Here is a 23478-nt window from a genome sequence, read left to right as displayed (position 1 = left end):
CATATCCATGTCATTATCAGAGACATTATCAGCCACATTAGAACAGATTGAGTTACCCTCACGGTGTATATTACAGGCGTTCAGAGAAATCTTCTCTTGCTTGAGCAGCAGAGACGATAGTGGGAAGCGTTCCACAGCACTTAACAGAGCGTGTGAGCCACAGCCATAGCAATGGCAGCTTACATGTCACAGAAATTTACACTTCATTGTAGCTTCTTTTACACAAGAGAGCCGACGAAACGCATGTCTAATCCTTATAAAAATAAACCAGATAGGTGGCCTGACAGTGGCTTCACTGCAGGAGAAGAAAAAACGAGAGAGTGTAAGATAAAATACTGGAAAGGACGAGTGAATGAGTAGAGAGAAACAGACGCAGCGCTCTCCATACTCAGATAGCCTTAAGAGGAGGGAGATCAACCTGCACGATATAAAGATTTAGGTTTTTTGTACCAGTAAAAGGACGTTTGCTAATTAGAGTCAGAGGCTGCGGAGATAAGCAGGGCGTTAATCTTCTAGTTGTGCTTTTGGCATCCTTCTAGTGAGTGTGTGTGTTTGTGTGTAACGCAGGCTTTTGATTTCATATGTGTGTGTGTGTCTGTATGCACTTTGTCACTTTATCACTGTCAGCTGTGACATTTTAATGGCTCCAGGCATCATCTTGCTCTCACTCTACCCTCTTTATATATATACGCTCTCTCTCTGTCTCTCTCGCGCGCGCGCTCTCTCTCTCTCTGTGTCTCTCTCGCGCTCTCTCTCTCTCTGCCCTGTTAAACTTGCATGTGTTTTTCAGTCCTGTCAATGAAAAAACTTTCACTCTATGATGGTTAAGCTGTGCAATTAATCTGCGAATCACATTCGTCAAGTGCCGGGGAGCAGCTGGCCCGTACAGTTAATGAATAACAGATCAACTACGACAGCCTACATCTGCACATCCTGCGATGTGACTATCGTGGATTCGTACATCGCGATATCGATGCTTAAACGACACATCGTGCAGCCCTACCCTAAAGTATTCACATTGCCGCATAATGTGTGCAATACTGTTTGTGCTACAGATATGAATGACATCTGAAATTGAGGAGAGGTGTGCTATTACTTTGCGACAGATGATATAATGGGTGGAAAATTGCACAAAATGGTAATTAGATGGAAAAAAAATCCCACTTACACTGGAGGAAACTGGAATATATTGAACAACAAGAATATAATGGAAACCACAAAGCAACCACAATGAAGGCTTTAGCAACATCCTAGTAACCACCTAGCAAACTAGAAATTATTAGCATATGTGGTTGCAAATTAATTCTACGTTGCTTACACCTGAAACCAACAAGTCCCTGTCAGCATATCAATGGCATAACAACCACCTAGCAACCTACAACTGCCTATAACATATCAATGCTCTGGCAACCACGCAAGATGCCAATGAACTGGCCATTCACACCACTGTTCATGTTTTTATGTCCAACAAGCCATGGCGCTCTCACTCTACATACTGTATGTTCTCACGAAGTGAAAAATACATTGCGGAGCAAAGAGAAAACTGACAACATGACGACAGACAAGATAGAGCAGGTTACTTCTGGTATGGTAAGTCTCAGTTTTAATTTTGTTTTATTTTTTTAAGAAATTGAAACAATAAATACTGTTCTGTCTTTAATATGTCGTGACAGAACGCTGTAGCACCTCATTTCAAGCAGCATGTGAACCAATCATCTCTTCCTCTTTACAAGTTACAGCATGAAATTATCCTGAATGAACAAGAGAAGGTATCTGGTTTCAACCACAGAAAGACGTTAAATACACAATTTTTTTATCTTCTCGCCTGTCTGGTTTGTTTGTTGGACAAAAATGGCAGAATCAGCTACTGTCAATCAAACTATCATGGGAAGGGCCTGTTTTTGTGACTTTTTGTGACAGACAGACATCTGAGATCGGCTCAATTAAAGATTTGAGCAGATTAAAAAAAATATCAAAAATTTCTAATTTCACACATTTCAGTTCAAACTACTTGTAAAAGTGCATGTAGCATCTTATGACCCCTTTAAAACAGAGATCTAATACAAACGTGGTTTCTTTCCCAGCTGTTTACCTGCACAGACATAACCGACTCTGTTTTTGTAACTTGTGTGTTTTCAACAAACTTGTGTGTATTTGAAGTTGAAGCGCAATAAGATGCAAAAGAGAACTTGGTTTAGTACTCACATGCCGCATGACAGCCACTTTCCGTGTGTGAAGTTTCCGTATCAGAAGTTTAAACTGATGTGGCTTTAAAATGCATGATTTCAACACAACAGACATGATAATCAAAACTAAACCGTTTTTTTTGTGTGTGTGTAAAGGCACAGCCTTGTTCTAAAAAAGGAGGCCATCAGCAGCAGCTCATTTGCATTTAAAGAGACATGCTTCCACTCAAAATAATGCATTTTCAAAATGATATAATAAATGATCTGTGGGGTATTTTGAGCTGAAACATCACAGACACATTCAGAGGACACCTTAAAAAGAGGCATTACAGGTGTCATTTAATCCAATAACAGCAGAAGTTAAGAAAAATGAAGAGTAATCACTTTACTTTTTCAAGGGAAATGCAATTCAATTACAGTAATTCATTACTTCATACTGCATTACACCTAACACTGCTTGCAAAATTGTAACATTCAGAACCCCCCCCCCCCCCCCCATCCTCACCTCTCCACTTATTCGTTCATTCCTTATGAACCTCATTCCAGCCCCGATCCCCTGGCTCTCTTCAAAGATAATTTCCTGTCCCCTCACGACACTCTCTCATTGTTGATGCACATCTTCATCCTGCAACCGTCCTGGAGCCCCACCCAGCCCCACTCCCCTCAGGTCATCCCATTGTCCAACTGCATAATTACCTCATTAAGCTTGTTAGCATTGCTTATGACCCTGTATCTTTCCCTCCAAAAGATCTCTCCATCTCTTTTTTCTTTGTCCCCTCAACTCTCTCATTTTTCGGCGTGCCCCGAATTTGCCACCGTTAGCACAACTCTCTCTCTCTCCTGTTCCTTTCCTCTCCACTTTTGCATGCCCTTTCATCTTGCTTTGCTCACTCCAAATGTGTTTATGCGGAATAACATCTCTCAAGTTTGTTGTTGTTTATCTGCTCCTTTTTCCCTAAAGTGTGCGTCAAGATACAGCGCAGTCGATTTTTCAGTGGTGCACTGCAGGAATACATCATCATCATAGACACAGACGCTGCTGGTTTTACATTCAGCTCCAGTTATCTCCCATCTGTGTAAACAAACCGTGCCTCACACGACATGCAAGGAGGATAAAGTGGAAGCTGAAATACCTGAGAAAACGACACTTGGACGCACACATACACACTGCTTGAAGGCAGAGCAAAGGCTAAGCTTAGCTGCGATAATAAAACCATACTGTATCCACTGCTAAGAGCAGGATATAAGGGAAATAAGATATTCGAGAGCATTTCTGTATAAAAATGTCACACTTTTCCCTCACTGGAGTGTGCTTAATGAGATTTATCCAAGCAAGACTTGTTCCTGGAGGAACATTCTGGCCAGTACTGGAGAAAACTTTCTATCAACCAATCAGATTTTTGAGTTAGGGGCTTAACCAATATTTTAAAGACCTTTTGACATGTAGCAAAGCACCAAGCTAAAGTGCCAGCACCGTGTGGTGCTCAGGTTAAACAATGTCTCATCATGGCCAGAGTTGCATCCAAAATCGTATACTGTCTGAGAAGGTTCTTCTTTTGAACAAGTAATTACATTGTAGTAGGAAAGTGTGAAATTTCGGATGACTTTGTTGGATGCTGACATTTTGAAGCATATCCAGTCCCGTACTAATATACATACTTCCCTAATAGTATATGGAAATACCTGCACACTTGCAAAACAATTTTCATCTAATCATTTCTTTGAAATTATAGGATGGAGTTATTATTGTTTGATAGGAATATTGTTCCATAACCAAGAATGTGGATTTAGGAACACATTCAACTTGGGTAAATCACATTGTGCGTGGCAGCGTCTGTATTAGTGTGGGCAGGATTGCTGATTATTGTCTGGCAGCAGAAGTGGGTGGTTTAATCAAACAACTTCACACTTCAGCAGAACATCACAACTGCAGCATCAAGACTACAATTAACGTCTAAGTCATTCAAATGTGTGCAGTCGCCTTGTCAGAAAAAGGACGGCTAAAATGTGTGATTCTCACAATTCTTCTCTCTTGATTATCATCGATCTGAGTGCCGACTCTGTAAGAGGGATGCATTGTATTTTTCCTTGGTCCTGACTTGCCCCACCATCCCCAGGTCTTAATGTGCTTCTGGGTGGTTGGCGGGTGCAGTGTGAAATAAGACAACACTGTAGGTGAGATTAAATTAGCTGAGTGCATGGGGATCACACTCACCAAAGCACTGATCCTGCAGTAATGAATATATCATGCTTGACATAATGCTTTTGACTCCGCTAGGACAAACACTCAATGCCCCAGGCCTGCCACACAAACCTACAAACACTCTCATGGTTATACCACTGGAGGACTGAAATCCACTGGAATGCTGAGCTGAAACTAGCTGGGCTGAAACTAGACTTATCAAGTTCCAGACCATGACTAGATCTGTTAAAACCCAAACTCGACCCAGATCCAGATAGAAAAAGGACCCACTGAGACCCAGTTCCAGACTAGACCCAGATCAGTGAATCCAATAGCCAGGCTATAAGTTTTAATGAACTGAAATAGGTGAAATGTTTAATGTAAAAACTTTTTTGTTTTAAATTATATATATGTATATATATATATAAAAATAAATAGTCTTAAGAAACGCTGAGCTGGATTTGAATGGACTAGTGGACAAAAGTGGCATGTAGGTTATCAGGTACAGATAATTTATGTCTATATCGATCTAGATTTTTTTATTTTATTTTTCCTTTAATTTTACCAAATTTTCCCCATTGATATGTAAAATCTCTTCTTCCAGGGAATCCTGAGTCCTAGATTCATACCTAATATATTATATGCTGTAGAAATAATATTATCAAGTATGATCAAAATCGTTAAAATACTACTAATATTAAACATAACAGGGAAAAAAATCATTTTGCATACACAATCAAGAAAAATATACTTCAACATAGACAAGACCAGTTATGGAGATGTATTTTCAGATGTAAAAAAAAAAGTGTAAATAGGCTGTGGCCTTGGTCTAGGATCATAAACCGTCTCAATAGTAAACCCAGACTAAACAGACCAAATCCTCACTTATGTATTTTCAAGAGAACTCTAAACAAAAATAGTTTCTTAAACTATTTCCAGTTACTGTGTATAGACATTAAAGATCTCAAATTTCTCATTTTCCAAATTTAATTATGATAAGAAAGCAGCCACACGTCTACAATGGCTGTTTTGAAGCTCTCCACAGTCATTAATCTAGCAGACTGCATGGCCACAATATGGTCACCCATTCCAGTCCAGGTCATCTCATAACAAATCTTCCAAACAGCAGTCTGTCATTTCAATAAATGATGGAGAAAATGATTCACTACAGCTGTAGACATCATGTCAAAAGTTGATGCAATGTTTAATCAAAATTCAAATAAGTCAGAAAAAAAGAAACTCATGAAAGTACTCCATGTCAATAGACTACACATCTCCTCACATACTCTACAAGACAACAGAGAGACTCCTCAGAAAGCAGAGATTCACACAGAGTTCATTCATTTGGGCAATAATGCGTCTTTCATTAAAAAGAGATATTAAGAGGAATGAGGCAAATGTTTGTCAGACAAAGAGACGGCTTTATTTCAGCCGACTGTGGGAGGAGACTGGACTTTCTTTAACACAGCTGCATTTTCTCTTTATAATTTTTGACTTTGTTGCTTCATGTTGTCAGTCACATTCTATGCATTTCAAATAAAAAGTGTTTTGAACAACTTCTGCTGTCAAAATCAAGCAGGCTTACGAGAAGATGAAAACCTTTGCCCAAGACGGGTCTGAACTTTAAGTTGACGATGTGGGTTTATTTTGATTTATCGCCAAACTTACGCCTGCTTTTTGGTGATTAAATCTAAAGAATTGAGTGATTTAAAGTGACCTCTGTCAGCATAAGTTAATTTGATCAGCATATTTAAGATTGACTGTCTGAGACGGCTGCATTATGGCCTCAATTGCATGATTGGCTTCATTTTGTGAAGCTTTCCATGTGGGGGTATAAAAAAACCAAAACAAAAATGCAATTCATTTTCAAGAACCCATTACTCTGATTGCAGTCTAGAGAAGTATTTTGCCTGGCAATGCATGAATAAAGATACAGCCTTGAAGAAGAAAAAAATCGCTTGTGAGTGCTGAAAAGAACAATAAAGAGGATTGTTCAAAGCTTGACATTGCTTTCCAACTTATCTAATGCTTTTACAGGAAAATTGACATTTTGATACGGTGTTACAAATTAAATTCAGTCTCTCCTCAGTTACTTTCTCATCTTCTCTCTTGATTCCAAATCTCTAGTGGAAACTTCTTCATCTTCTCAACATTTGAAGGTTTTCTACTGCAGTCCAGGTATAAAAAGGGCTCCAAAGAAATTTAAGTCACACTTCATTTATTAATTTAATTTGGTTACACTTTATTTTAAGGTCCATGTTACAGTGTAATTGTATGCCTTTAAATACTGAGTAATATAAATTAACTACATGTATTTACTATATGGTTAGGGTTAGGGTTCGGATTAGGGTTACTTGCATGTAATTATGCATCTTTTATTGTAAGAGTAAATTAATGTAACTTGATAACAAGTACACCTTAAAATAAAGTGTTACCTTTAATTAGATAATACATTATCAATGTAAAACAAGTTTGAAAACCAGAAGGAGATGAACTGTATAATAAAATAATTATCTCTACAACTGTTAAATTTACAAATATATGAAATATTTTAAAACCTTTTTAACAATTGACATAAAATAATTTGTATAATTATTAATTATACTGTCTCTGTCTCTCTCACTAGATATACAGTATATTATTTATGCTGGCAGCTTAATTGTGCATATATAAATGAGCTAAAGCAATGGTGTTCATATATTTTTATATATGTGACCCTGGACCACAAAACCAGTCATAAGGGTGATAAAATTAAAAAAAAAATCATTTATACATCAGTTGATGAATAAATAAGCATTCTATTTATGTATGGTTTGTTAGGATAAGGACAATATTTGGCTGAGAAAATCTGGAATCTGAGGATGCAAAAAATCTAAATAAAGGAAATTGTAGAAAAGTTGTCCAAATTAAGTTCTTAGCAATGCATATTTCCAATCCAAAATCAAGTTTTGATATATTTATTGTATGAAATTTAAAAAATATCTTCATGGAACATGATCTTTATTTAATATCCTAATGATTTTTGGCATAAAAGATAAATCGATAATTTTGACCTACTGTATACAATGTATTGTTGGCCATTTCTACAAATATACCTGTGCTACTTATGACTGGTTTTGTGGTCCAGGGTCACATATGGGCCTTAAGTGCCTAAATACATTTTGAGCCGCTGTGCATCTTCACCATCCACCCTTCTTATTTTATCTGATGAACTTATGTAGAAACTTAAACACTTTTCCACCTATTAGTACTTACTCTGCCCTAACAGAGAAGTTTCTTCATTGTGTACTCTTTAAATCATCCTAATGCATCCTGCCTTCTTGTCGTCCTCCAGGCTCGTCTGACCGTCTCTGTCCTGCTGCTGTCATCCCCCTCCTGTCTGCTTCAACCGCAGCATCGCCAGCCTCTACAACTGGTTTTAACTAATGTGTCTGTCTCTCTTTGGAGGTCGACCCTGTCAGCAGAGTGGCAGCAGTAGGTTGTAAAGCTTTCGCTACTGCATGGGTACTTAAAACAGGTGCTATGGGGGGATTTTTTGCCCAGTGTGTGTGCCGGCAACACAAAGGCCCTGAGGCTGTGCTGTTTCTCCCAAGAGCTCCTCTGTAACCGGCACATCCACAACAGATGCTCTGCATCTGAGAACTGCATTTATAGTGTTGTTCTTACATGCTGCTATAGATACATCTATATTAATACAGATATGTTTAATCAATTTTGTAAAAAAAAAAAAAAAAAAACACCTCATATGCTTAAGGCTGCTTTGATTTTTAATCAAAGATAAAGGCAGCAATGTTGTAAAATATTATAATAATTTAAAATAACTGTTTTCTGTTTCAGTTTATTTTAAAATTGAATTTATTCCTGTGATGTCAAAGCTGAATTTAGTGACCCTTCAGAAATCATTCTGATATGAAGATTTGCTGCTCAAGATATGTTTTTCATAATTATCAATGTTAGAAAACTGATTGTTGTTGTGGCTTAATATTTTTATGGAAACGGTGGTGCACTGTCATTTAAATATTTAGGGTAAATTATGATTAAAAAAGATAAATTAATACTTTAATTCAGCAAAGATGCATTCAATTGATCAAAAGTGACAGTAAGGACATTTAGAATGTCACAACAAAATTTTCAAATAAATTCTGTTTGATAAACTATTAAATCAAAAGATCCTAAACCAAATGCATCACCATTTCTACTTAAATATTATGCAGCAAAACGTTTTAACACTTATAATAAGGACCAAATTGTGCACCAAATCAGCATATTAATTATTTTAAATAGTAAAATTCACAGTTTTATTGTTATTGTTTTTACTATATATTTTTTTTATCAAATAAATTCAGCCTTTAAAACAAAAATCATAACTATTCCAAAGTTTTGGCTGCCAAAATGTAAAGCAAAAGATGGGATGGGATTTTTTAACTCTGGATTAATGTGGACGTCGTCTATGATAGTGTTTCAGATGTCAAAAAAGGATACCATCAAAAAAGAGTGATGGCTCTTTTTCTCACTCCTCCTTTTAATAGACCCCTCTCCGTTCCTGTCCCTTCCTTGTTGACCTTGCACCCATTCTCTCTCTCTCTCCCTGTTGATCTCCTCAGACAACATAAGTGCACATATATTATCGCTCTGCACAACGGCTTCGCCTGTCAAATGTGGCCCCACCCTCTTTCCTTTCTTTCATCCCTCCTAAATCTCTCCAGTCCGTCCATCCATCTGTGCACACAGCTCAATTAAAGCCTCTGCCTCAGAGGAGAAGATTTTGCAGAGGCAGATCATATTTTTCCGTGCACACATACTCTTTGTATGGTACAGTAAAAGCAAGAAAACCTACAGTATGATGGATGTTTAGCACAGAATGGATATCACTCTGCACTCTCATGGCCCAAGCACCTGTGAGCCATCTACAGACACCTTGTCAATAATCAATTCTGAGTGATTTATCCTAGAAAGACACAAGTCACTGTCAGTCAGCGACAAGCAACTAGTCAAAATTCCTTTGCAAGCTAACCCACAATAAGCAACACAAAATCATGGTATAAGCATGGTATCTTTTGTATTACCTTGAAAAATACCATGGTTTTAAACATCGCAATCATTATTCCATAAACAGCTCTATACAAAATGTACAAAAAATTCTATAGTAATTGTAATATATAATGTAATGTATAACAATCACTCTAAACTAGTACTGGCACAGTACGTTTTTATAAAAGAAAATGAAAAGGTTAATTAAACTAAATCATGGAATGGTTTTATGATTTTTATTTTTTTCATATTTTGGAACACCACATAAATACATTTTCTTGATAATCATTGTACCATGGTAAAAACATTTTTTATAGTCTTATGGAATTCGTTTAAACAGTTAATGTTAAATGATGATCAGTGTACCATGGTATCTGCACAGAACTTTTTTTTTAGGCTAAATGAAAATTTGACAACAATATCTTGGTATTATGACATTACATTATAAGTAGATTGGGGTGACATGGAAATATAATTATTTATGAAGATAATACTGTACCATGGTACTTCCACCATACTTTTGAAAAGGATAAATGAAAATCTGTAATTATACAACAAAATCATAATATTAGGATTGCATTATTTAAAGTAGCTAAAAAATACCACATAAATACCATGAGTTTGAAATGTGCCATGGTAACATGTTATATAATTTAAGGTATTCTTTAAAGTTTCAATGTACTTCCACAGTACTTTTATGTAAGGGAAAATTCTCAATTTGACAAAAATATCATAGTATTATGCAGGAGTGCTTTAAGGGGGGAAGGTTAGGATGATTCTAAGGGCCTGATGATGGAGGGGGGCCCTCGAGGGGGAAACGGGATTTCTACGGAGGGGAACACAATTGCAATTTGTATCGAGGGGAATGTGATCTGAACATAATTTTTTGTTGAATTTAATATATTTAATATAGATTTATATAGTGCGATATGCACTAAACTTTGCTAACAGTGCTAATAATTTGCAACCTGAGCGCTGTGAGTGAGACCCACCCTGATTCAAACATACTGGCATGCTGCCAGGTGAGTGTGTCTGCATTTAAGAGACTGAAAATAAATGCAGGCCCCACCCAATGCTCTCACACTCATATATTTGCTATTGCCGCCTGCCCCATCAAAGCAGCATTATTTGTTTTCAGTACTGCACACACCAACACACCACTGTGAGGGGCAGCACTGCGGACCACCAGTGCTCTCAACACCACAATACTCTCATGGGTGATTAACACAATTACACGGCCCAGCAAAATGAGGGGGAGGGAGGACCAACCATATAGATAAAACAAATTATTAACAAGATCACAAACATGCACTTTCAAACATTAATGCATTAAAAAAAACACTTGAGCAACTGTTCCAAATGAAACAACAGCTAGCTATTGGTTCTATTAAGAAAATCTTATGAAATACAACAAATGTTTGCATTAGGTCTAGGTCAATAAGAGGCTGCAAAATGCAACCAAACCAGTACTAATATTCAAAGCAAGAGCACAGTCCTGCATTAAAGATGAAAACAGAAGAGCCTGTTGCTGATTTCACACGGGATGTGCGCAAATCCACCAGAGAACTGTTTCTGTTTACGAGAGAGACATCACAAAAAAGGAAGAAATCGTCATAAAAAAAATACTAATAAAAATGATCAAAATGCATTTAGCATCTCATTTAACACTAAATTAAAGTGTCTAAATGCAACACTATAGGAATTAATAAAAAAAATGTATAAATGATAAATGCAATGTGATTATTTTGAATGGAACAGCGCCAGTTTGCAAGACCACACACCACTGCTATATCATTGCACCTCAAGTCTTGAAGGTGTGATCATCAAACTACAAGAAAAATCGTCAGAAACAAGCCAATTCCGTTTGACATCCATCAGACACTAAATGCTATTGACACTGTCGCTGACAGCCTTCTCCACTTACCTCTGCAGTTCAGAAACGGCTTCGGGTTTCCGTCCTCCTCGGGCAACTCTGTTGTTTTATCTGTCCCTGAAGGTTCTTGTGTCTCCTGCTCTGTGTCAGATTGATTGTGGCCTCTCTTCACTGCTGATGCTGCAGTGCGAGGAAAACACACCCTCTCCTGGCTCCCTCTCTGCCTCTCCCCGTCTCTGATTGGCTGCCATCAAGAGCCAGTGACATCACCCTTTTTCTTCACTCTCCTCTTCTCCTCCCTTCCCTTCATTCTCTGACCATTCCTTTATTGTCTTCATCCTGATTTCCACTCTGCAATCCCCTGGTGCCAGATGAAATGTGTCCATAATTTCACTGGTGATTGGCAGGATCTGTCAGAAGAGGAGAGATTCAGTCAGGCAGAGGAGGGATGACTTGTTAAAAGGCAGAAAGCTGTTCTACAGCACCATTAAAGGTTTCTTCTGATTGGTTTGGTAGGCGCACCTAATAAGAATGAGAACTATAGGTTATGCTAATTGGTGCATTGTTATGCACCATTTGTATGGTGGCACAGGGAAAGCTTTCCATTTATCCCTCCCTACACTCTCTCCTTGGAAGTGGAGGATAAAAAATAGAAAAAGAAGATCCAGTAGTGTGGAATTATACTAATGTGTGTGCAATACACAGTGCAAAAAATAAAAACAATAAAACTAAATAAAATTACTCACTAAAATTCTAAATCTAAAATTAATCACTATTATTTTTTTATTGTTTTAATTCTAAACCTCACTGAAGCAAAGTTTAAATCTATATAAAAAAAAATTATAAATATATTATCATGATATACAATTTCTCTTCAAGCGAAAAAAACAACAACTTATATTTCAAAGAGTTAAAATATGGAATATAATTATGTGGAAAAAAAATATTTAAACCATTTTTACAGTGTATATGGAGATTATACACAAACAGTGCAGAAAGGTGCGAAATAAACTGCAAGAGGAAACCTTTCATTTATGCCCCTCTAAACTATTTTAACTATTTTATTTGTGAATGAAATCACTTCTGGGAAATGGAAAGTAAAATCTGTTCAGCCACTCTTGAGGCTTATAGATTGTGACTAAAGGAGCCCTTTACTCAAACTAGCGCACGGTTGAATGACAAATGAATCACGCACAATTTGATTCATGAGGAAAAGGGACTCGCAATCAGATGCTTTCATCTCTCCATCTACACAATCACTGTCTGCATGCAAGCACACTACAGACGAGTCTATATATATATATATATATATATATATATATATATATATATATATATATATATATATATATATATACACACACACAGTAAAGGTCAGTGATTGTGAGTGAGTTAGAATGAATTTCTTTTTTATGTGACATTATCTGGCTTTGTGTTCAGTGCCACACTCAAGAGTCATTCCTGCAGGTGTCTCATGACACACACACACCCTGAAAAACACAAGTCGCTGCCCTTTAACTGGAAACTAATGCCCAGTCTTCTGTTAAAGGACCTCAATTCGTGACCGGACCATGCGCACATCCTAAATCAGGCAGGACAAATGAAGCTTGAAGGTTCATCTTGAAAACCTTGCGCAGGGAGTTGCCAGTTTGCATTAATGACATCAAATGCAATAACAAAAGCTCATGCAAAACAGCTGCTTTGAATGAGGGTGATTTGCAAAGACTACAGACTGTCAACCACCAAAAACCAAATTACAGCGTTATGATCAAAGGACAATTGTATGGGAATTTCTGTATCAAACAGCTGGGCTCTTTTCTAAAATAGTGGCACTCTAGAGATGGTGGGGGAAAAAAATGAACTGGAAATTAAAACATGGAATGTTGTTTTTGATTATTTCAATGCCCTTGCCTACTATTTAGTTAATTTTCGAATGTTCAACTTTTTTAAAATAGGTATAAATACAGCCTGAGCATAAGAGACTTCCTTTAGAATATTACAAACTCTAGCAATTCCAAGATTGTGTATATATTCCAAGGTGTGTATATATGGTGTGTGTGTGTGTGTGTATATATATATATATATAAACACATACACGCACACACATGATCTGCATAATTAAAGAATATTTTTTTATAATTACATAATTATATGTAATTATATATTTTCAGTTAAATATTTGTACACGTAATTCATGTAAATATAATATTTGTATATATGCAATTACTGCCTAATTACATATTTCCTGCACAATTGCAAAACAGCATCAAAATTGCACATAGAAACTTATATTATAGGAATTACTTTGAAACTATTTACACTCAGAAATTGCAATCATTATAAAATAAAAATTATGAAACTGCAAGTAATGCATCAGATTAAATGTGAAATTTAGTCAAATCTACTCTAATAATTTTGCTTTTATTTATCTTATATATATATTTATCTTATATATATATATATATATATATATATATATATATATATATATATATATATATATAAAACTGTAAACATGACACCAATTGTAATATGTTTCAGTAATCTGGACTTTTCGGGTCTGTAAATAATTCATGAGTTGGAGAGAAGCCACTGAGCTCTGCTTCCGTCATTACCCTTCAATTAATCAGTGATTAACACTAGGTCAGACCATCAGGATGACCTCACATCCATTTAATGAATTCAATTAATCTATTAGCAGCCGCAAAATAACCAAGCTAAACCAGAGACCCCAAGAGCGGTCCAGGTTGTAAAGTGCATTTAAATGCAACCTCTCTGGTTTGAAATGTCAGGTTAACCGTTACTGATCCAATCTGCATGATGTTTTAAATCTGCAAGAGAGGCCACAGTGTAACAACAGTACTCATTATTAATTCAGTCTTTTGGTCACAAACACAGACAAAACCAAACAATTGTTTCATCCAGCTTCTCTCCTCTGGATCTAAAGTGGGACAAGCTATGACGTTAATCTCCCTCTCTTGAGGTCTCTGGTTATTGTGCTGAAAATGAGTGAGAGAGATGAAGATAAAGGGAAACAGAGACCAGAGATGAAGACAGGAAGGAGGAAGTCAGCGCTTGATGATTTATTATGGGCACTGCTAGAATGCAGAGTCTGTTCATAAGTTAATTTGACTATGAGGTCATGCCAGCCGCAGTGGTGTCTGTGCCATTGAAAAGAGCTTTTCTCAGCCTCTGATTTGAGCAGAGACTCCCAATCCATTTCCAGACTGATGAGAAGCAAGTCAAGCAGAAGAACAAAGGTGAGAAAACATTTAAAAGGCATCACTTTGGGTTCTGCAGTGGGATTCACTGAACAACCGGTGAACATGTGAAAGATGTTGCCACTAAAAATGCAACTGTTTATTCAATCGCGTCGACTTTTCACAGATTGTCATAGAATTGAAAGATCTAAAATGAAACTCTGAAAATGATCAGTACATTTATTTAAATCTCAGAAGCTCTTAATTGTTTCCCATAAACAGAGTCACTGATAATGTTATTACATATGCACAATGGCCTAAAACTAATTATAACATCCTCTGCAAACAATAAGATTTGCTGGATCATACAGTAAAGCTTTTCACAGCTTTATATAATAGCATTAAACGAGATGTCTGCTCAGGAAATTATCACAAGCACTACTCAAGGTTAAAATATACATTCTCATTTAGGAGCTTGAAGTTAATTGCCTTTCAGTCGCTATGAAAAATGAAGCAGTCCATTTATTTCCTTTCTTATCATTTCTCCAGGATAGTCAATATGTAAGCTGATTTATGCACACTGCACTACACTAAAAGTGCTCTGGCTATTCCTAAAAAAACACACTTCATTAAGGCCATAACTGGCCTTATGCCTGGCACTAGACATTCCCCCAAATATAAATCTGTAGATTTAAGATAAACTCTGGAGACCGAAAAATGTTGAGAAAACCATAAGAGCAGCTTTGTTTTGGATACCAGCACAAATGCCTTCTCCACACTGCTTGCATTATTAATAACTATTGATTTGTTTATTGATCAGGCAAAACAAAAACAAAGGCACTTCCTGTTTAATCAAACATCATGTATACAGATCACCTTAACCAATTAATTTTTACCTGAAAGAAAAATGTTTGGAATTAATATAAATTATTTTTTAGAAAAGTATTTTTGTGTAAATTTAATAACTAATAGATCACTGCACTCCCTCTGCTGGCCAGCCTGAAATGCAAACTCATAACTGATTAGTCAAAATATTATGAGAAGTTTTTCTTGATATACAATGTTGAGGTAAACGGTGTACAGCATCAGTTTTAGTCTGACCTTGAAAACGCTCTTTTTATAGCAAGTTGCACTGCATACACCTTTAGTGAGAATTAAAACAATTGAATGAAAACACGAATGACAGAAGAGTCGGTTACTTGCAAATGAATAATTTCCTTCACTTTTGGGCTGGGGGTTAACTTTCATAGTCTGCATAACAGTGAGTTATAGGCACATTCTGATGGTTTAACCTTCATGTTGTATTCCGGTCATTTTGACCTGGAGAGGATTTTCTTTTGCCCAAAAATGCTAGTTAAATGTTATCACACTGGACAATAACTTGCGGACTTTGCTCACAGGGTGTAACAACTTCCCCCCCAAAATATGATATATAAAACAGGCTTTATATGCTATAATTTATGCTATATTGTTAACAAATATTGGATTACATTTTTGGTCAACTTGTTTGCTTTTGACTAGGCTGTTTTGTATTTCTTTTTGATTAATCTAAGCTCATGCAGGTCCATTTTTGAAGGAACATTAACAAAATCATCAAAAAAAAATATATATAATTTTTTTTTAATTCAAAATCAGAGGTGCTGAGCTCGGATCAAAGAGGCCTACAATCAGTTGGTTCCAAAAAGAGAAACAAAACCGGTGTCAATTGAAAGAAAACAAGTTGACAAAACATTGAATGGTAAGTTATGTTGACAATAAAGCACAATGAGAGATTTACAAGCAACTGGTCATTGTTGGTATACCACATTTAAAAAAAAAATAGATTTTGTGGGTACAATAGAATCAACAGAAGAAACACTGAAACTCAGCAAATGATCACGGCTCCAACATCCTCGCTCACCTTTGATCTTGCACTTTATGTTAAGTGCTGTCAGCCCAGTCGAGTGGACTCCTGCAGTCTAGAGCGAGGAGAAGAAAGCAGGCGTGATGAACTGTATCCTGTCACTGTTAACAGCACAGAAGCCCGTCTGGGACATAACTGGAAGCTCCAGAAGGTCTGAGCTACTCATGGCACTTCACATCAGCTCCAATGTAAAGAGAGTGAAAGAAGGCAAGAACAAAGGCTAAAAAGCCTGTCCTAAAATACTGATAAACAAAAACCCAAAGCAATGAATGTGACACTCGTGCAGGTGATCAATAACTGGACAGAATTCCTCATACATAACTCAGGATGAAGAATAGAGCTTTTAATACTTGGACCCCACAGCATGTGTCAAGTTAGTTTCCATGGACCTCCATCAGTATATTTCTTAACATATAAATGATATTTGCTCCTGTCAGAGCAAATGTGTAAGGCATACATTGAAACAACTCTAGAGGACACAGTGGGCTCATTTTATGCATTTATTTATGTAGCAATTTACGTTCTGATTAGCTGCTGAGAGGCTGCATCAGCAGTTGGGTAACCGCACGTGTCTGAGCACCCGCGGTTCAACGTCTCAATCCTTCACTTCTCAAATCGGTGTTCCTCTCCAAAAATACCACAAAAGTTGCCTAAAAATGCCCCCATTCTGAAAATCCCTGCACGTCTGCAATTTCACCAAAACCTCACTCCATGTTCTCGCCCTCCCGCCCTTGTCCAAGACTTCCCCTCCCCCAAATTAAAGTTCCCATTTGCAAAGCTAGTGAGGTCACACATTAGCAACAGAGGACAATCAACTTTTTTTTTTCCCCCGCCAGAGGGTTACAACCATCCTGTTTACACACACAAAACAGTCCTCTCCTTTTAAACAGCCAGAGAAGAACAAAAAAGATTAAACGTAATAAACTCCCAAACCTTTTGTACAGAGAAACCAAACTAAATGGAGAAAAATGTCTTTTATATTAGTCCGCAGATATCCTTTGTGATCCTCTCAGGCTCTGTAATTTTAATAGGGAAGTGAGACACACGTATACCAAATACAGTTCGGTGTGTCAATGAGAGGCTCTGTGTGTAGGCAATGTCAATACATCTCTGTCACTCGTTTAGCCGTCCATCTGTTGTTTTATGTGGATTAGAAGTGGATCTTGGCCATGTGTATGATAGTGTGTGTATATGCATGTGTGTCATAAGTTAACAATGTAACATGTAAGTCTACATATCTCTGTGAGTGTGTCTGTGTGTGGGTTTAGGAGAGTATTTAGGCCAGTCCAAAGCCTTCAGAACATTCCTGAATGGCCATCAGCAGCATGTGTCTTAACTTCTCGTAGCTCTCATACGCTGGGAGGTCCAGTTGATTAAAGCTGGAAGGAGAGAGAGAATAAGAGGTGTCAAATAATTTTTGGTTGTGCATAAGACCACAATTGCCATGCCATGTATGCATGTAGCATATAGATTTTATGCTTTATTAAATGCATTATGGAATTTCTGAATGCATTGTGTGGAAACATTTGTAATGTGTGATTTGAGGCGTCGGGGCTCATTTACCAAGTGTGCGCAGAGGGCAGGCGGTCAGTGGAGCGGTCATCTCTGTGGATCTGGAACTTCTGGATGCCATTCATTCCCTCCAGTGCAGCAAAGCCCTGCAGTGGCACTTTAGATGTGCCTGTAACAAACTGCAGGAATTTAGCCCGGTCAGCCTGGTCAAAGGATCGTAATGCACGCCAGAACCACTGGATCTGTGGAGAGTGATGAGGACAGAAAACTGAAATCATGTACAGGATACATCTGGAGAAGTAAATGCTTCAATGGGGCAGTATTAAGACAATAATAATAAAACAAAAAACAGCAGGAAAATAATTTGCTGGTTATAAAATTACAGAGTGCTGCAGGATTTCTGCACTTCTGGTTCCACTGCCTCAAAGTCAATGGGTTTTTGGTCTGTGGTTAACAAGCTCAAGATATGTTTTATTCTACAACATAAAATACATTATCCCACTTTTACTTGTCTTGAAATGGGTGGTTGCTAATAAGTTACAAAATGAGACAACATTTTAGTTTATTGGGGACATTAAACATCACACCGAACAGGAAAACTCATCTAATATTTCACATAAAGATTTAAAGAGTTGTTGGAAGCTCAGTGGGGCTGACATAGAAGTTTATAGCCTAACTTTAGCTTTTCACTTCTGGCAAAATGTAGACTTAACATCAACAACCTTCACAATTTTTTTTTAAGTAAAATATATAAGAATCCTAAACACTTGCTGGTCACAGAGATAATCCAAAAGCCAAATGGAAAAACTCTACTGAGAGAACCGGGGTGACCTTAAATTCCAGGTCGGCTTGCAAAAATACGTCATCCCTGCAGCACTCTGTGGGTTATGATCCTTTCCATGGCTGTGTAACAGCAGTAAATTACATTTTGATCAAAGATCAAGGAAGACTTCAGAATGATGTGCAGAGATGAAGAATATGGTCATAAAACCATAATAAATAATAGAATCAGTTTATGTTGTCCTTTTGACCTCATGTACAAACCTGAATAGAACTGGACTGATATTTGTGGTATTCTGTATTGGCCTTGAGGTCGTCAATGTCAATGTTGGGCAGGCCGGAGATGAGCAGCTCCAGCTCTTGCTCAGTGAAAATGGAGATCAGTCTCTTGGGGATGATCTCATAGAAGCCCTCTAAGAAGGCAGCCAGCTGCTTACGGATTGCACCTGAGAAAGACAGATGTTTCAGCTCCCTGACACACTCCTGAACCTCCCTGTTCCTCACTAGCAGTGATGCTTATTGAAGTGTAAGCTCACCTGTCATCTTCATCTGGCAGACCAGATGCACATATTCTTTCTTATTCTCCTCTGTGACAATGATGTTTGCACCATTGGCCTTCAGATCTCTCACTTCACACACGCCAAACTCTTGGACCTGTAAACATATGAGGAGGTGGTTATCATGCTGGTTTCTTCATGAATCAAAATGACAGAAATAAGGTTGTATGCTTGGTATCAAAATGCATACCTCTGTGCTGAATGTCAGCTCGTAGCCCAGAGTGGACACATCGTTCTCCAACAAGTAGACCAGACCCTGGAAGAAGGGATAGTCTTCGCTTTCCATATCTGTATACCTAAGAACCACAAAAAAAATTCAGCTTGTTTTATAAAGATTTTTGAGATAAATAAAACCTAAACTTGGCAGATTCAGTACCTGACGCTCTTGCCCAGAATATGCTTGTAGAAGCTGCGTGTGAAGTAACACTCTAATAGCCTGTTGTCATAGACTGCTTTAGCCACCACACGTCCCACAAACTTGAAGTAGCTGAGATGGTTGGGGTTGCAGTGGGAGGACGGGTTGATGGTGTAGGTGACCCGGTCGCCAGGAGAAGTGCGGAACAGGGCGTACATAGGGTTGAACATCTCTCTGGAGATGATCATGTACCACTCCCTTAACAGCCCACCTGCATCCTGACCCTCCTCTCCTTCAAAAACTATATACCTGTAGTGAAAGAATCCATAAGAATGAAACTAAACTGCCCTGCTCTTGCAGCTATATGTAAAATACTAGGCACGTTTGCGTGAGAGAGAGTGGAAGAGTGAGAAAGCGTGAGAGGTTTACAGTCTGTTCTTCATGTCCTCTGGGCTCTTCCGGTGCAGCTCTCTGTAAGAATCTTCAAAGACATGGTCTCTCCTTACATGGACGGCCATATCCTCTTTCCTCAGGCCCTCGTCCAGACGCTCCAATTCCTGACGGAAATACCTAAGAGACACGCTTATTAGATAAAAGGCTCAACCCATAGAAAAAAAATAATAATAATAAAGAAAGTAGAAACCCAAATAAGGAGAAGGAGGAGAACCCTCCAAAAAACAAAGTAATACATTTATAAAATTTTACACAAAAACATGCAACAGGGTTTTCACCCCAAAATCGTATAATAAATAAAAATGATAAAGTATATTTTGAATAAACAAAAAGACTGTTTAGATATATTGACATTACATTTGCCAGAAATTCTACATTACAGATGTTTCACTTAAGTTTTTGTAATTCGCATTCTCCATGATTCTTGATAATACACTAATTTATAATTAGTATTACATCAAAAATAAATGTAAAACAACTTGTAATTGCACTTATGTGTTGTTTGCATTACATTTATAGGATTACAGTATTGAGGAGAAAAAAAATCCTTTAATTTCTTTTCTTATAATGTTTTGTCATACATTAGTGTTATCAAAAGTACTGAAATTTTTAAAACGTCCAATTCCTTCTAACATTTGAGTGGATTCTGAAAACTGCTGATTGGCCAATGTGTTCACACGCTCAACAGATATGACAGATGTTGGCTAGAATGATCATCGTGTCACACTCTTCCTTGTGCACTTAAACTGAAGCACAGGGGAGAGTTTGAAATCAAGCGTCTGTCAGCGGATCCATCTGTAGATGTGCAGATATATATATAGCATCCTCAGAGACGCGGCTTTCAAACTTTCCGCTCAGTGAAGACTATGACATTATTATAATGTTTTAAATACTAACTTTTCCTTTTGAATTTGGTGGATAAAAGGCAGTATCTTACTTGCGCTTGACATCAAAGTCTAAGATGCGGATGTAGTCAACCAAAACGGCGAATGGCCCATCTGCCAGATGAGTGGTGGACTGTCGCAGGATCTGATTCAGCACTGTGCGGTGGGTCTCTGTTAAACAGAAAAGGAGTTCATATCGAGGACAGCCTTCGTCTGTATTCATAATGCGTTCCTTTATACTGTGTGAACCTCCATAAGGGACCACAAGACAGCTTGTGTTTGACTGACTCACCTGCGAAACGCAGAAACTTCTGCGTGTCTGGAGGCAGGTTGGAGGAGATGTGCATAGAGGAGGGCTCCCTGGAAAAGAAGGGGTCCAGAGAGGAGGGGGTGGCGGGGGTAAGTGGAGCGGGGGACAGGGGGGGTGGCTCATCCTTGATGTGTGAGAGCTGGCTCTCTCGAGTGTCTCGAACCGGAGGTTTGCTTTCCCGCTCAGTTGCGTGCACCAGGAAAAAGGCCTCCACTGCAGGTTGCAGCACTACAGCAGTATAAAGAGAATTGTTAGCACAAAATAATTCCTTTATTTCTGAAATCATTTAAAAATAAATAAATATACCTAAAACTGCATGTTGGTCATGAGACTCCTCGAGCTCTTTCAGACACTCCCCTAGCATATCCCAAAGCTCATCCAGCAACAGCTGCTCACTCAACAGTGGCAGGTCAGGTAAACGCTCCTCTTGCTCCTGCTGACTGCTGCTCTCTTCCCCTACACACACACACAAAACATATTTTAACATGCATTCTATATAAACCAGTCATTTCAGACCAGGATTTTTCTTGAGATACATCAACGCCGCATCAGGTAAGCACATTTTCATCCGTTTTCACAAATTATTTTAAGATCATATAACTGGTAGATACCTTGCAGTGCTACTATAAATGAAAGCAGTCACATATGATAAAGAAGCTCAGTGATTTCAATGCTATAATTCCAGCCACTGATGTTCCTAAGCCATCACGTCACATCTATTGTTTCATTGGTCCTCACCTAATGCTGCCTGGTCCTGCTCTAGGGGTGAGGGCTGGTCCACATCCATGGGCGAATCATCTCTTTGAGCTGCTGGGGGCTCCGAAACCGAGTGCACCTCCGACTGAACCAGGGGAACCAAGGAACAGGGTGAGATTCAATACAATTCCCCCGACAGAGAAGAAGAGACAAACAGAGTGTATAATGTAGGAAAAAAGATGAAATGGGGGTAATCACAGACTGAAACCAGAAGCATTGCTTGAGACTCAGTATCATGCATCAAAACATTCAGACATTGTCGGGAAAAAGGGGGTTGGGATGGAGCTTAAGCAAAAAAGCATTGACAGCCAGCCAAACCACACACAAAGAGACAAAGCCAGAGATGAGAGAGAGAAAAAAAAAAACAATCACAAAGCTGGATGCATGCAACATTCAAATATCTCAAACACTGCACCATACAGACTTTGTGCATTAAATGCAGTACAATGCAGAAGTGGAACAGAGATTTGGGTTTTAGAAAAGAGTCACTGGTAGGTCTTATGACAAAATTACTTGGTTCGTCACTTGAAAACAATTGTGAGTTCAGTGTAAATTTAGTAACTTTTAAAATAGTGTCCAGGTGTTTGATAAATAGAGCTGAGGTGATTTTTCAGAGGGCGCATAGTTTTAATTTGAACTAGGGGTGTGTCATATCATACTGTCCAGGATAACAAAAAATCATGACAAGCACCAACAGCGAGAGACCGTTTAGTACAGCATCTCATGTCTCTGATGAGAAGAGGAAGGGGTGGTTGGTGCTGGTTACTGTGTGATGATTAAAATCGTGAAATGGCATTATACAATTAAATACACTGCAGAATGTTATATTCTCTAATATTGTATGTGTTCAAACAGCCCTGTCTCAAGGTTCAAAGTCCAAACCGCGAGGGAAATTGGGATCTGTATTATTTTCAAATGTTTTAAAAGAATTTCCTTCTGCTCAGCAAGGTTTTATTTATTTGCATGCCTGAGGGGGGTCTAAAATGGCCATAAAATATAATTTTACTAACTTAATTTTAGTAACTAGTAACTATAACTAAATTACTTTTTTTAAAGTAACTTGCCCAACACTGGTCACTACTCTTGCACTATAATGCTGCTTCTGCCACCTTGTGACAATAGATTTACATTTGGAATTTGGTAGTCTGTCTTCAATGACAGTAGCTCATTGGAAAAGGCTGGAAAATGCCCTTCATTTTGTTTGTACTAATAAATGCTGCTGCCTACCAGCTGCAATCAATAATACGTTGTTCCCTATTTTTTGTATATCGTCTTAAATATCATTATCGCAAATATTCTTAAAATATCTTGATTTTGAGGCTATATCGCCCACCCCTAATTTGAACTGCAAGCTAATATTTACTTGCATCATGACATTTGATGTTTAATCAGGGCTTGGCGGTATAATAAACAATTGAGATATTTTGCAATGATTTTGTTGGTGATATAAAACTAAGCATAATGAGTTCAAAGTCAGTTTAATTGGAATTTATTAG

At 37.8% G+C, this 23478-nt stretch overlaps 2 protein-coding genes across 14 annotated transcripts in view; both read right to left on the bottom strand.

The window, feature by feature from the left end:
* Positions 1 to 11628, bottom strand: part of LOC132118294 (neural cell adhesion molecule L1-like) — a 47266-nt gene extending 35638 nt beyond the window's left edge. For 2 of the 3 annotated variants that reach the window (XM_059528037.1, XM_059528034.1), the window contains exon 1: positions 11324 to 11628. The gene's annotated coding sequence lies outside the window, so the exon portion shown is untranslated. The remainder of the gene's footprint in view (positions 1 to 11323) is intronic. The other variant, XM_059528038.1, reaches the window with a different exon arrangement.
* A 5069-nt stretch (positions 11629 to 16697) lies between these two features.
* Positions 16698 to 23478, bottom strand: part of LOC132118292 (E3 ubiquitin-protein ligase HUWE1-like) — a 51527-nt gene continuing 44746 nt past the window's right edge. For all 11 annotated transcript variants that reach the window (XM_059528032.1, XM_059528023.1, XM_059528030.1 and 8 more), the window contains 11 exons: positions 21965 to 22067; positions 21533 to 21682; positions 21209 to 21454; positions 20970 to 21087; positions 20009 to 20149; positions 19601 to 19888; positions 19415 to 19520; positions 19204 to 19321; positions 18932 to 19113; positions 17939 to 18129; positions 16698 to 17754 (listed from right to left, as the gene is read on the bottom strand). In XM_059528032.1, coding sequence (XP_059384015.1) covers positions 17652 to 17754; positions 17939 to 18129; positions 18932 to 19113; positions 19204 to 19321; positions 19415 to 19520; positions 19601 to 19888; positions 20009 to 20149; positions 20970 to 21087; positions 21209 to 21454; positions 21533 to 21682; positions 21965 to 22067 — 1746 coding nt within the window. In that variant the 3' untranslated portion in view covers positions 16698 to 17651. The remainder of the gene's footprint in view (positions 17755 to 17938; positions 18130 to 18931; positions 19114 to 19203; positions 19322 to 19414; positions 19521 to 19600; positions 19889 to 20008; positions 20150 to 20969; positions 21088 to 21208; positions 21455 to 21532; positions 21683 to 21964; positions 22068 to 23478) is intronic.

The sequence above is a fragment of the Carassius carassius genome, chromosome 37 (assembly GCF_963082965.1).
Source record: "Carassius carassius chromosome 37, fCarCar2.1, whole genome shotgun sequence".
In the NCBI taxonomy this organism is placed as follows: domain Eukaryota; kingdom Metazoa; phylum Chordata; class Actinopteri; order Cypriniformes; family Cyprinidae; genus Carassius; species Carassius carassius.
This window is presented reverse-complemented; position numbering and strand designations above follow the sequence as displayed.